Source organism: Chaetodon trifascialis, chromosome 23 (genome assembly GCF_039877785.1).
Source record: "Chaetodon trifascialis isolate fChaTrf1 chromosome 23, fChaTrf1.hap1, whole genome shotgun sequence".
Classification (NCBI taxonomy): domain Eukaryota; kingdom Metazoa; phylum Chordata; class Actinopteri; order Chaetodontiformes; family Chaetodontidae; genus Chaetodon; species Chaetodon trifascialis.
In genome coordinates, this window is record NC_092078.1 from 5,961,619 (window position 1) to 5,974,240 (window position 12,622).

The window sequence follows — 12,622 nt, forward strand, 5'->3', positions numbered from 1 at the left end:
ATGTTTTCCAAAACCCACACCGACAATAGAGGCTTCACTTTTCTAAAAATCCAATACAAAATCCTTTAGTCCCTCAGAAAGTCATGAATGTGAATTATTCTTAATATTAGTAATGTAAACTGAGGTTGTGTGTAGACGGAAATCAGCCAACCCCAATTTGATTTTTGACCACACACACACACACACACACACACACACACACACACACACACACACACACACACACACACACACACACACACACACACACACACACACACACATGCACGGACTGCTGCTCGAATGGGTTCGACTTTCTGAAAAAGTCACATAGGCAGCGTCTTAAGGGCTTTGTGCCACACAGCAATGAGGACGTAAGACACCGGACACAGTTGTAACATTCTTTTATTCATGACCGTAATCAACAAAAACATTTTTTGTCCTCATAACTACACAAACAGTGTGGACAGCACACATCAGGTCCTAAATGGCGCTTCTTCAATTTAGACTGTGCCAGAAAATGAATTGAACCACTCTGAGCTCAGCACGTGCCACAGATCAGGAAGAATATGACCAGTTTTATTGTGTTTTCAATAATAGGGCTTTATTATTAAGGTGTGGTGGTGACTTCTTGTCCCTCGTGAATTAAATGTTTCACAGAGGGAGGCCGAACAAAGCCGACAGACTCATTCAGATCTATGGTGACATGTTTACAGTATCTCTTCTTCATGCTCATAGCACACGCTGTCAAAATGCCTTCCAGGACCTGTGCCGCCTTGGCAAGGGTGACTCTGCAATGCTCTACCTGCTATAGGGCTTTATGAAATCAGCTTTTGTTTTTCCTCGTTTCTACGTTGTTAGTTCAAAATCTTAAAGTTTACAAAATGCAAAAGCGCGTTTACTTAAAAATGCACTGTAATCTAGTTTTTATTTAATAACCGTGTGTCTTGTGTGTTCTAGGCATTTGAATGTTTTTAACTTTGAAATAACCAGCACCTTGGCAGTTATGTGTGTGTGTGTTACATGTGACTAAAACAAATAGTTGAATTTGATTGTTTCATTCATGCCAAGTATTTCAGAAATAAAAAAAAAAGTCAGCTTCACTGACAAGGCAAATGCAAGACACACATCCTTATTTTTTACACATACTAGCATTCACGTACGTAAGCGAAGAACTGTGTGTACTGTTTGATAGACCAGGTGCATCATGTTTAGCAGAATTTTCACCAATCTTGGAAAAACAAAGTTATCCTGTGAAAGGTTCAGTCACTGAACCCAGATTTTGTGATTGTGTTATCAGTGCTGCAGAAATCATAAGGCCCTACTGTTGCGCTCTGTCATCACAAACTACGACACTAAAACACCAGCTCCGCTTTTCGTCCCGCCTCCTTCGCTGTCCCTGGAAGATGCTGCCGACTGCCCTTGTGCCTCTCCTTCACCTTCCTCCATCAACCGGATGTTGTAGCGTTCCCTGTACTCCGTCAGCTCCCGTCCTTTCAGCTGCATCTGTGTGTTGAGGGACTCGGTTATTTTGGAGATCTGCGGGGAAGAAAAGGGAAAAATGTTAGATTGGTGCCTGAATATCTACTTTAAATTGATATAGATATTTAATAGCCTCAGGTCCCAGCCTGATAGCCCGTGCTTCCCTTTAGGTTTTTCTCCTCTACTCTCATCTCTCTCTCCTGCTCCTTCACTCGGCTCCCCCCCGCTGTTCTCTGCTCTCCTTTACTTGTTCCACCGCTCCTTCCTGTCTAATGTTATTTGTCTTATATGTTTAATAAAACATTAACGTTAGATCATTTACACTCACATCACATGTGATCACAAGTGTGGACACAATTTTTTACCTAACCATCATCATTTATGAGTCAGTAAAAGGCTAATGATACCTGACAGGTAGTGATGGGAATTTTCGGCTCTTTTAAAAGAGCTGGTTCTCTCAGCTACTTAGATTTTTTGTCGCTTTAATTAATTTATTACCAAAATAATATAAAATTATGAGTAAAATTAATTACTAATGTACAAAACATACTTTATATCAAATTTTACTGCATTTCCTGCGGTCACTCATTTTGTCTGTGGCAGCTCTGTGTGTGTGTGTGTGTGTGTGTGTGTGTGTGTGTGTGTGTGTGCGTGCACACGTGTCGTGCGCTGTGTCTGTAACCCCCGCTCCTCCCCCTCCTGCTCAGTGCGTACACACAGAAGCCCCCATGCATCATGTAGTTGACTAATCACGTGTGGCTTGAACAGAAAAAACGTCGAGGAAAAAAACAAACAAAAAAAAACCCCCAAAGCGGCTCTCGCGCTCCCAGACAGGAGCCCGCTCCGATCATTCACTTCAAATAAAAATTAAATAAATAAATAAAAAGAACGAGCCACTCTTAAATGAATCTAGAGGAAACACTGCACTTTATATTTGTTGTTCTGTTCCCAGCTAATACATCTCATTAGTGACATTTACTGCTGAAGTGCATTTGTTTTTCTTTTCTCAACCGTCACCTGTTCTCTGTTGGCTTCCAAGGCTGGCAGAACTTCTTTTACCGTCCTCTCCACCAACACTCCTCCTACTAGACGGAAGCACTTCCTTGAAGGGTCCACATCCTTCAGGGTGTCAATTACTAAGCTGGATGAGGGGGGAAAGAAGACATTAAAAACCAAAAATGAATCCATTTAGACACCTAAAAGATGCAATCTGTGCTGGTCTGGTAACTGTAACGGAAACATTTTGCACTTCTGTGGTGGATACATCAGCAGGAGATTGTTGTGGAAACTGTCTTTTTTGATCTAATCTGTAATGAGTAAACAGTGACTCAGAGGCTGCAGAGGTGGAACGCCTGCTGCCGACCTGTGCTCATTGATATCCATCTCCAGCTCTGCAGCTTTAGAGGCCATACTGCGCTGCTCCTGACGCATCCTCTGAAATGTTGCCACCACCTGTCACACAAAAATACACCATCAGCAACAATTTAGACATACAGACTTGTGTCATACATGCCAGTCTTAACTTTAACTTGTTTAATTGTGATCATGTGACTGTTACAAGAAGAGGTGCCTGCTGCTCTTTGAGTACCTCCAGACATTTTAGAGACTAACAATTAACTTATTAATAATAAAAATAATCGGCAGGCTAATTAAAAATTAAAATAATGGTAGTTGAAGCCAGACTTTCAGTATATGTTGCTGTAAATAGTTCTGTACTTGTAACAGAACATAACATGTTGGTATTACTGTGTTTTACCTAAAGGATCTGAATACTTGCTGCACCTTGACGTTAGTAAAGCAGGATTGGGTTGTCTTCAGTGATAAAAATAGCTTCTCCCACTATCTTTAACTGGGCAAGAACTATTCACTGAAGCACACCATCCCATTAGAGGCGTATGCTTATTAAAATGCAACTGCACCCTGTTAAACTGCTTATTAGGAGCACAAAACAGAGACAAATTCTTAATGAATGCAAATATTTTGCTGTCACGCTTTGTGGTGAGAAAGCAGAATGATGGCGATGGGAAGCTAACGTTAGCCACGGCTAGCTGGAGGTCCGATTAGCGGCTTTAGCTTCCTCTGACACGACTGAGCCACAACGACAGCGAGTGTACCGACTAAAGCAGCCCGAGGTGGAGGTGACGGTACCTGTTCGGCTGATGGGCCGGACTGTTTTCCACCAGCGGTGTTGCTGGATTTGCTGCCCGTGCTGCTACTGTTGGCTGCCATCTTGGAAGGGTGTTGCTGAGAAGGACCTCAGGCAGGAGGTGCAGGGCTGGTCAGGAGAGTGCCTGTGTAGAAATACAGTTCCGTGTGAGGGGACGTTTTTTTTTTCTCTTAAAATAAATTACTCAAGATAATTATTATTAGGATTTCGTATGAATCTTATTATTTTATAGGAGCCCCTAATATCATCTTAATAAATTTGCTGAATAATAAAAGTAGATCTCAACACTCAACACTAAGACAGATAGTCTCCAGCAGGGGGAGCTGGTTTCTACCCCCTGAATGAAAAACAGAGAAGAAGACAGAAGCTCGTCTGGTCTTAACTGCTCTGCTCTGAACCTCACTTAATGAGTTATTAACACGGAGTGAAGCCAGAGTGTGACTCCCTGTCTCGGTCACTCGGACCAATGCTTACAGTCAGGTGCGCTTTGGGAACATCTGCAAAGTATTTGACCTCTCTCTCAGCCTGGAGACAGCAGATCAAACTGCAGAACAGGTAGGTTTGTTATTCTCAGTTCATCACAGAATATATTGTTTTCTATCTATCAGTTAGCCCTCTAAACAACAAACATATGATAAAGACTGTCTGTTTTGCTATTTGAATGGTTTTGGAGAGTAAAGTTGATGCCTGCAAACATGCACAACTGATGGAAATCAGAGCATTACTAAAGTGCATTTTATTTCAGATATGATTGCATTTAAGTTAGATTGATTTATATATCTCTATATCCTATGGGTGCAAAGCTTCAGTATTATGCCACAAAGGGCCAACAGAGTAACTAGTGCAGTTAATGACCAACCATGACTGACCTGACATTTTTGCCTGGTGTACAGCTTCTGTTCCCCGGACATAAGAACAACCTCTTCTCCGTGCAGGATGTCGACTGTACCTCGTCTGGTGGCCGCAGTGTGTCAGGTCACAGCCACCCCGGACAAAGAGGCCAACTTGTCCGCCTGTATGCAGTTGGTGGAGGAGGCCAAGGAGCGAGGGGCCAGCATGGTCTTCCTGCCTGAGGGCTTTGACTACATCGGATCCAGTCGAGAGGAGACACTGTTGCTGTCTGAGAGCCTGACAGGACACACAATCTCACAGTACACTCACCTGGCCAGGTAGAGTGTTTTTTGATGTCTGTTCATTGACACGGGAACTAATTCTTGGCTTTGTTTTGCTTCCCACGTTGCCAGAAAAGGGTGCGTTCAGTCTGCTGCCGGCAGAGAACAAGATAAACTGCTCTTAGAGGCTTCTTGCACAGATCTCGGCTCTGTTCAAACAAAACAATGTTTGTACAGGAGATTAAATAAGATACGGGGCTAACTTCCTGCTTCTTCAGCTTTTCTTGAGGCAAAATGTACTATCGGCTTCACAAGTTAATACCCCATGAATGAATGATCGAAAGAAACTTAACCTCTCCTTCTTCCAGGAAGTTGGAAGTGTGGCTGTCTCTTGGGGGGTTTCATGAACGAGGCCACGACTGGGAGTCTGACAGACGAATCTACAACAGTCACATCATAATTAACGATAAAGGTACGTTCTCTCACACACACAGAAACACACACATATGAAAGTGCTTTTGCATTTTTCCACACTGGAGGTGACGACATGTTGTCCATCTTCATAAGCAGTCTATGGTGCACCCGGATACACACTCACTGCCACACTGTCACTGCTCCCACAGGTGACATCGTATCAGTCTACAGGAAGTCTCATCTGTTTGACGTGGAATTGCCAGAAAAAGGCGTCTCCCTTAAAGAAAGTGCCTTCACCATCCCTGGACCCTCCCTCGTGTCTCCGGTCCAAACTCCCATCGGCAAGGTGTCATTTTATGAGATAATCATCATCACCAAGTAGATCTATAAATGCACGTACATTATTCATATTACTGCCACTGAAAAACACATCGAAAACATATTTCAGCTCTGAAACCTTCATGCAAAATGCTAAACATCTTCAAAACAGGCCAATGAACGTCCGTCCATATAAAAGCAGAAAAATTGGTTTTGAATGTTCTTGTATTGTTTCCACAGGTTGGTTTGGGCGTCTGCTATGATCTGAGATTCCCCGAGTTGTCGCTTGCTCTGCAAAGGAACGGGGCCGAGATCCTCACATACCCATCAGCCTTCACTGTGCCCACAGGGGCTGCTCACTGGGAGGTGGGACGAGTCATCATATGAAAATGTAATGAAAGGATAACAATACGATATAAACACAGGTTTCATGTATTTATTCGCAGGTGTTACTTCGCGCACGGGCGATCGAGACCCAGTGCTTCGTCCTGGCGGCGGCGCAGGTCGGCCGCCACCATGAGAAGCGCTCGTCGTACGGCCACGCCCTGGTGGTGGATCCCTGGGGTGAGGTGCTGGGCGACTGCGGAGGGGAGAAGCCAGGCATGGCGCTGGTGGAGATCGACGTGGAGAAGGTCCGCAGCACCAGGAGGAACATGCCGGTCCAACAGCACCGCAGAGACGCTGATTTCTACAACAGTCTGGAGAAGACTTGACGACAAGAACAGCTCAAAGCCTGAGTCACCGAAAGGACAGTCTGAACACCGGCAACAAACTGAACAGGATGTATCTCACAGGAGACAAACGAGCGAGGCGTTGAAATTATGAAGGTGGATTTAGGACAAGTTCAGACTTCAAAAACATTTGTTTTGTTTCAGGTTGTTTAGATTTCTGTCATGCTGCATCATGAGCACTTCAACTGACCTGATTAATGAGAGCTGAAAGGAAATTTCAGCTTGTTTAATGAGATTTAAAAAAAAGGTTACACTGTGTAATTTATTAAACAGCATCACAACTTTTTTGGAATCAGGGTTGTACTTTACTGTGCGATGAAAGAAGCATTATTTCTTGTCCAATGAAGCTTTTAATGAATAAATATCAGGGAAGTGTGAAGATGGAGCAGTTCTGTTCTGATCAGGGAAACCAGCTCAGACCAACACAAGTCTTTGAATGACTTAACTTGTGCTAGTCAATAGATGGTGTTGTTGGTTAGTAAGATTACAAGAAGCAGGAGGAAATGGCACAAGCTCGCACTAAAACGTTCCTGTTCTACTGACAGTACAGATACATGTTGATCTTTGGGACTGGATATGTACAAATTCATGTGGTTTACATGCTGTTGTGTTGAAAGATTAAAAACTAAAACGTGAAATCATCACCTTCACCTGGTTTGTTTGTAGCTTTACAGCTGGTTACATTTTAAAATGAATTAAAACGTCTCTTTTGGAAAGTCTTCATCATCATACCTGCAAACAGAAAAGAGCATATTTTTTTCATTCACGTGTCAAACCTAAAAACACAAAGCTGCTGCTCTAACAGCCTCAACTGTGGTTATGTTAGATTTTTGTAACTGCAGGAATTTGTTCCCATTCAGCAACATGGGCATGAGCGCGGTCAGCTTGCTGCTCGATGGGGTGGAGGTTAATGCTCCGTGCCGGCCAGACAAGCTCACACCAAACTGGAAAAAGCATTTCTGTATGAAGCTCTCTTTGTGCAGGGAGGTAACCACAAACTGTTGGTCAAAGGTTGGAAGAACAACGTTGTGTAGAATATCAAGCTGTAGCATTTAGACCAAAATGACATTCACAAAATAGCGTTCAAACGCTTAAATCAAAAGTCATGTTTAGCTTTCCTCGAGGCAAAGACCTTTTTTTCATTTTATGCTCTGATATGTGGAATTATTTAGCAAAAATAACATTTAAAAAGGCACAAATAAATGCCATGAAGTAGCATCATGTCACTGCACACTCATCACTGAATGTTCTACCACACTATGCCCACCAACCGTATCACTGCACAGAAGGAAGTGTGCATTTTCATGGGTTATGCTGAGTAAGCGGGACGTGATTTCTAGAAAGAGACATTGCTGTTGAGTTTTCCAAATGTACTTTCTTTTGGTGCTTTGAGAAACACAAGCCGTCAAACTCCATTATATTGGAGCAAAGGCAGACATCTCTACAGTCGATATCTCCAGAACTCAGCAGCTCAAAACAAAACGATATAAATAATTTAAATGATGGAAAAAACATTTTGAGGTGAACTATTCCTTTAGGTGTTGTACTTGAGTAAATGTACTTAGTTACTTTCCACCACTGGCAAACAACAGTCCAAGACCCAAAATATATTCTGTTCACATTAAGCATTACAAAGTGTGAATTCTTGCATTTTGTAAACGACCTTAAGGACTAATCAACTATGTCTTAAATTGTGTGCCCATCAATTAGCTACTCAATGAATCAGCTAATTGTTTCCTACAGTAACACAGCTAGCTCGTGACTCCATTATGTTCTGACCCAGCCTTTTGATTGCAGTGACTGGATGAATAATTGATCAGATTTTCTCCTTCCTCCCTCTTCTGCTATCACACAGACTATGGGCGGTGGGAGCAACCGCCGCCGCTGCTGCTGCTGCCGCTGCCGCAGACGCTGCCGCAGCTGCTGTAGTTGCTGCTGCCGCTGCCGCTGATGCTGCCGCTGCTGCTGGGATGGGAAACAGGAAGTGAACGTCACTGCCACAGGAATGGCACTGAAAAAAGAAAACACCATCATGATGAGGAGAATGGCAAATCCACTCGTGTAGGAAACTAAATCCTCGTTTCAACCCGGGAAGAGGATGAATTGTTGTGTCCGAGCTGGATTTGAGGCAACAGGAAGGTACGTTGCTGTTTTTCTCTGTCTTCTAAATTAGCGGCTAATGTCGGTTAGCACGCTGTGTGCCGGAGAACAGGGATGAGTGTGTGTTTCACCATCCGAGGCCATCCATCCACCTCTCGCTGTCACATTTTATGAGCTCACAGGTTGATTTCACATCCCGCTTGCTGCCTTCCGAACAGGTGCTAGCTCGCTTCCGAGCTAACGTTAATTTGGAGGCTAAGTTAGCTTGGACTCTGTCGCTCGTGCAGTTTGAGTGACATTAATGGGACCCATACCGTTAGCTTGTGAGCATGTCTGAATATATTTTGTGGTTTATTTTACGCTTTGGTGGACTCAGGCCCTCGGCTGCAGCCGAGGGAAAGTGAAGCTGTTCGATCCTGCGAACAGCCCCCCCTTCTGTGTGCCTGTTTTCTGGACATTTTCACCGTGTAATGCGGATGAAACGTTGATTTGTGCACGGCTAACGGCTCGAAAGGTCTGTTTGGGAGACTTTATTGCCTTGCTGGCTGTTTGTCATGGATGTTTTTCATCATTAGCACAGAAAATCAAATCAGTCCTTCCTGCTGCAAAAGTCAGTCATGTGAGGTTATCCTCATTAAACATTTCTCCTCATGTCCTCAGCACACCCTACAACTGAATATATGGCCTTAACTTACTGTCATAATCTGATATGGAGTGTACAAAGTGGGGCTGGGCAATGCGTTTATATTAGCCTCTAATGGTATTGAGGTTTTCTAAAGTTACCAAGTTTTCCCTCTTTTGCATTAACTTGTGAATTCCTGCTGAAAACGACACAAATGGCTTTCCATCATCACGCAGTCATGCAGAATAATCCATTAGTCGATCAACCGGAAATTATTTGGAACATTTTCAAGTGTTGAAGTCATTTTTTCGGAAAAAACACCCAGAAAAGTTGCTGGTTTGAGCTTCTTGGATATGAATATTTGCTGATTTTCTGCAATAGTAAGTGAATTATATTTTGGGTTTTGGACCTTTTCTTGGCTGATGTCTTAATGAATCTAGAAATTGTATTGTAAGGTGTCTTGCACCTTTATCACGATTTTTCAAGCATCTTACAGAGAGAATGATAAATTGAGTTACTTCAGAAAATATGTTTATTTATTTGTTTAATGCTTGTTTGTACAGGGACCAGTACATAACATGAACCATTGCCACAGTCCACAGCATTTAACACCGAAGACCAATCAATAATTAGAGGATGAATCAATGATGAAAATGTGTGTGTGGAGTACATTTTGGATTAACTGAACGGTTGTTGGGTGAGAAATGAAATACCCAGAGCCAACGTAAAGTCCAGTGTAGAAGCTGGAACCAGCACGTTTGCTGTTTTTGACTGTTGAACGACTTTTATGATAAATCATTCGTCAAAGTTGAAGAAAATTTTTTGGCTAATCATTCCAGCCCCAGCAGACAGCATGCGCGCTCGAGTGCACGCAGTTATTGTTTCCCTGCTGCTACCCCCCCCCCCCCCTCCCCCCTCCATCAGGCGCCCCTTCACGTATTCATCATGTGTGATTAGGCGGCTCGCCTCCTCTCGGTGGCTGCTCGTCCTCTTTCCACCTGGCGGCTGCAGACGAGTCAGACCACAGGAACTGAACACTCCTGATTTGATTTGCTATGGCTGCTGGTTCAGTCGGCGCTCCTTATTGTGTTACGTCTGTCTGAAGTGTTTGTCCTCGTTCTGTTAAGCGTGACCTTCGAGTTTCATTCAGTCAGACGGTCGAGGCGTCACATTAACGTGTTAATCTCCATCCCTTCATATCCCTTCATCACCTATAAGGTTCTTGCTATATTGTTCATCTGGAAGTAGAAGGTCAGATTACACAGGACAGCAAAGATATGCATTTTTTTGCTCACTAACCTCAACACCTTTGTAACCATGAAGCTGTCAAGTTACATCTAAGTCATTTTAAAGCAGGGAATTTTTTTTATCATGGAAGAAACTTGTAAATATGTTATTTTGAGGAGCAGAGATCATTTTTTAGGGCTTTAACCAATGCCTGGAGAGGCCTTTAAAATGTCTCAGATGAAAACATCAGCCTGGATTTTACACAACACATGACATTTTACATAGTATTTAATGTCCTGCTCACTTTAATTATTATCAGGAAGTGATTACAGCACATTAAGATGCCTTAAGGAACTTAAACCCAGGCCTAATGCTTCCTCTCATCTGGTAGATTTGAATTAGACTCCTTGTTTTATTCTAGGACGTATCAGCTGCTGTTGGATAGGATCATATTGTCAGACAGGCATGGGCTGGACGAAAGTGATGAGTGACAAATTGAAAGTGATAATCGCCATATTCCAGTTTGTTGACACAATGACGTTATACTGTTCTGCACAGTGAGAGCGAGCACGGCTGCAAGCAAAAGTAACTTAGCTGCCGGCTCCGTGGTGGAGGAGCAAGTTCCAGAAAGGGGAGCGACTTCAGTACGAACAAACCACAATAATGCGTAAGAGGTGCAGGAATACTGTAACATCAAAACGGGCCAACACAACAGGCTTATTTCAACACCTCAAGCAGAGGCGTGCAGTCGAGTACGAGGAGCTCAGCAGCATTGACTCAGCGCAGCATCAGCCGGTCTGTGGCTTCTACTTTGTCTTCTTCTTGTGTGCATTATACTCAAACTGATGTCACTGCATTACTTCAGTGTTACTGACAGTCAGCGTATCTTGTGAGCAGTAAACGCCTCCCATCGTGCTGGATGTTTAGCCACAAAGCGCTCCGTACATCGACCGCTCACCGCCTTTCTGTTCCTGAAGGATGTGTGTCAACTTCTTAGCCCCGTCGACAGGGGAGGTGCGAGCCTGTCGGTTAGAGGGAGGGCAAAATGCTGAGTCACATCCCAGCAACGGTCGCCTGGGCAACACCTCCATAGTGACCAGGCGGAGGAAGATAAGGCCCCTCGCTGCTCAGCTGGTTGCGTAACATCAGCAGACCCTGCAACGTTGTGTTCCCTCGCTGCTCATAATGCTCCTCTCATCGACCATCTCTCACACACACCTCCCTCTCCGTAGCTTCCCCTCGTCCTCAAAGAGCGAAATGAAATCTGACTCGCGGCGTTGTAGCTCCTCAACACACTCCAGTCCGCCGGGCGTAATTACTGTTTTGATTCCTGTTGCACAGAATGACAGGAAATGTGAACAAGCATACAGCAGACTGTTATAATTACAGCTATCGAGTGTCACCCACAGAGAGAAAGAGGGGAACAGATGACAAGTGTTATTAAAGCAGAGCAGCATTAAGGGGCTCAGCAGCACAGTTCATTTCGTATTGGACCTGTCTGTCTGAAAAGATAATTGCACACCTTTAACGCACGTTTTCTACTCTCACTCTGTTCGCTGCATGAATCAACAGCACCCCTGCTGGGCTGAAGAGTGTTTTCTCAGAAAAGAGAGCAGCCACGAAAGCTTAATTTGAGCGGAAATGAAGTATTTGGAGGAGAAAGAAGTTTCAGGGCGGACCCGTGACGGTTCTGCGGTGTCACTAGAGGTCAAAGACAGCTCACCTCGACTCTGACTCTGCAAACAAGCTGAATTGAATTTCCTGGTCACGGTGATTTGATAGAGCTCAAAGGGAGGTCTTGTCTCACGATCAATCAGTGTGGTTATTGGCAAAGGGAAAGTTTCTCTTTCCTCTTAACCTCGTGTTATAGTTTGTGCCTGAGAGGATCAGTGTTCTGCGGTTTCGCTGTCAGGCTTTTGTTCACGATCGCTCGTGTCGCGATGTGGTGTTAATATCATACCGAAGTGTCCAGATTTATTTGTTAAAGGTGAGTAACTTTCACAGCAGGAGAGGGAAAGGGTCGGCGCCTGAACGTTGGCCGCTGAGTCGAATGTTTGGTGCGTTTGATGACGTCTTTCAGCACTGCACTCAGTCCACAAAACTAAGCTCACAAAACCTCCTTCAACAAGTAGAAAAATGTCTGGTTCACCCTGAAAGTCACTATTTTTTTAATAGAAATCCACTTCCCAAATCGATCGTGATGACTCCAGCTTTTCCTTTTCCTCACTTCCTTTTTATTGTGGCCTTTTGTGAACTTCACTTTTTAAGGTCCACAGCACAAAAATCAGGACAGAAAAAAAAGATTAAGTAAGAAATCGGATCCATTCAGGTCAATATGGAGCGAGCTTAGAAATCTATTAGGTCTTTTTGTCACAGTGATGAAGAGGAATATGGAGTCGCCTATCAGACCGTGAAGGATTAGTGAAGATCAGTCAGGCTACAGCAAAGCGCCGCATTAATTGTCTTTCTC

The 12,622-nt window shown here is 43.7% G+C and overlaps 3 protein-coding genes across 8 annotated transcripts in view; 2 read left to right on the top strand and 1 right to left on the bottom strand.

Moving 5' to 3' along the window:
- Positions 1 to 1,111: 1,111 nt before the first annotated feature.
- pfdn2 (prefoldin subunit 2) lies at positions 1,112 to 3,722 on the bottom strand. The gene is made up of 4 exons (XM_070993151.1): positions 3,610 to 3,722; positions 2,825 to 2,913; positions 2,479 to 2,602; positions 1,112 to 1,518 (listed from the first exon to the last, which is right to left on the bottom strand). Exons 1-4 carry the CDS (start codon positions 3,688 to 3,690, stop codon positions 1,327 to 1,329), a joined length of 486 nt encoding a protein of 161 aa, XP_070849252.1. The 5' UTR covers positions 3,691 to 3,722; the 3' UTR covers positions 1,112 to 1,326.
- Positions 3,723 to 3,962: 240 nt separating this feature from the next.
- nit1 (nitrilase 1) lies at positions 3,963 to 6,846 on the top strand. 2 transcript variants are annotated; one of them, XM_070993606.1, is made up of 6 exons: positions 3,963 to 4,183; positions 4,522 to 4,797; positions 5,109 to 5,212; positions 5,364 to 5,500; positions 5,713 to 5,838; positions 5,919 to 6,846. In XM_070993606.1, the coding sequence occupies exons 1-6, from the start codon at positions 4,095 to 4,097 to the stop codon at positions 6,183 to 6,185; spliced, it is 999 nt and encodes a 332-aa protein (XP_070849707.1). In that variant the 5' UTR covers positions 3,963 to 4,094; the 3' UTR covers positions 6,186 to 6,846. The 2 variants fall into 2 exon arrangements, with proteins under 2 accessions (XP_070849707.1, XP_070849708.1); XM_070993607.1 differs by having other exon boundaries at positions 3,968 to 4,183; positions 4,564 to 4,797; positions 5,919 to 6,838.
- Positions 6,847 to 8,178: 1,332 nt separating this feature from the next.
- Positions 8,179 to 12,622, top strand: part of clcn3 (chloride channel 3) — a 32,766-nt gene continuing 28,322 nt past the window's right edge. For 3 of the 5 annotated variants that reach the window (XM_070993592.1, XM_070993588.1, XM_070993593.1), the window contains exon 1: positions 8,179 to 8,342. The gene's annotated coding sequence lies outside the window, so the exon portion shown is untranslated. The remainder of the gene's footprint in view (positions 8,343 to 12,622) is intronic. The other 2 variants (XM_070993594.1, XM_070993596.1) reach the window with 2 other exon arrangements.

What these genes read in the sequence shown, in the direction of transcription:
- pfdn2 (XM_070993151.1), bottom strand. Translation starts at nt 3,690, where the DNA reads ATGGCAGCCAACAGTAGCAGCACGGGCAGCAAATCCAGCAACACCGCT. An exon ending in CCGGCCCATCAGCCGAACAG is followed by an intron (nt 2,914 to 3,609) that starts GTACCGTCACCT and finishes TTTGTGTGACAG; the next exon opens with GTGGTGGCAACATTTCAGAG. An exon ending in TGGAAGCCAACAGAGAACAG is followed by an intron (nt 1,519 to 2,478) that starts GTGACGGTTGAG and finishes TCTTCCCCGCAG; the next exon opens with ATCTCCAAAATAACCGAGTC.
- nit1 (XM_070993606.1), top strand. Translation starts at nt 4,095, where the DNA reads ATGCTTACAGTCAGGTGCGCTTTGGGAACATCTGCAAAGTATTTGACC. An exon ending in CAGATCAAACTGCAGAACAG is followed by an intron (nt 4,184 to 4,521) that starts GTAGGTTTGTTA and finishes CCTGGTGTACAG; the next exon opens with CTTCTGTTCCCCGGACATAA. An exon ending in CAGGGGCTGCTCACTGGGAG is followed by an intron (nt 5,839 to 5,918) that starts GTGGGACGAGTC and finishes ATTTATTCGCAG; the next exon opens with GTGTTACTTCGCGCACGGGC.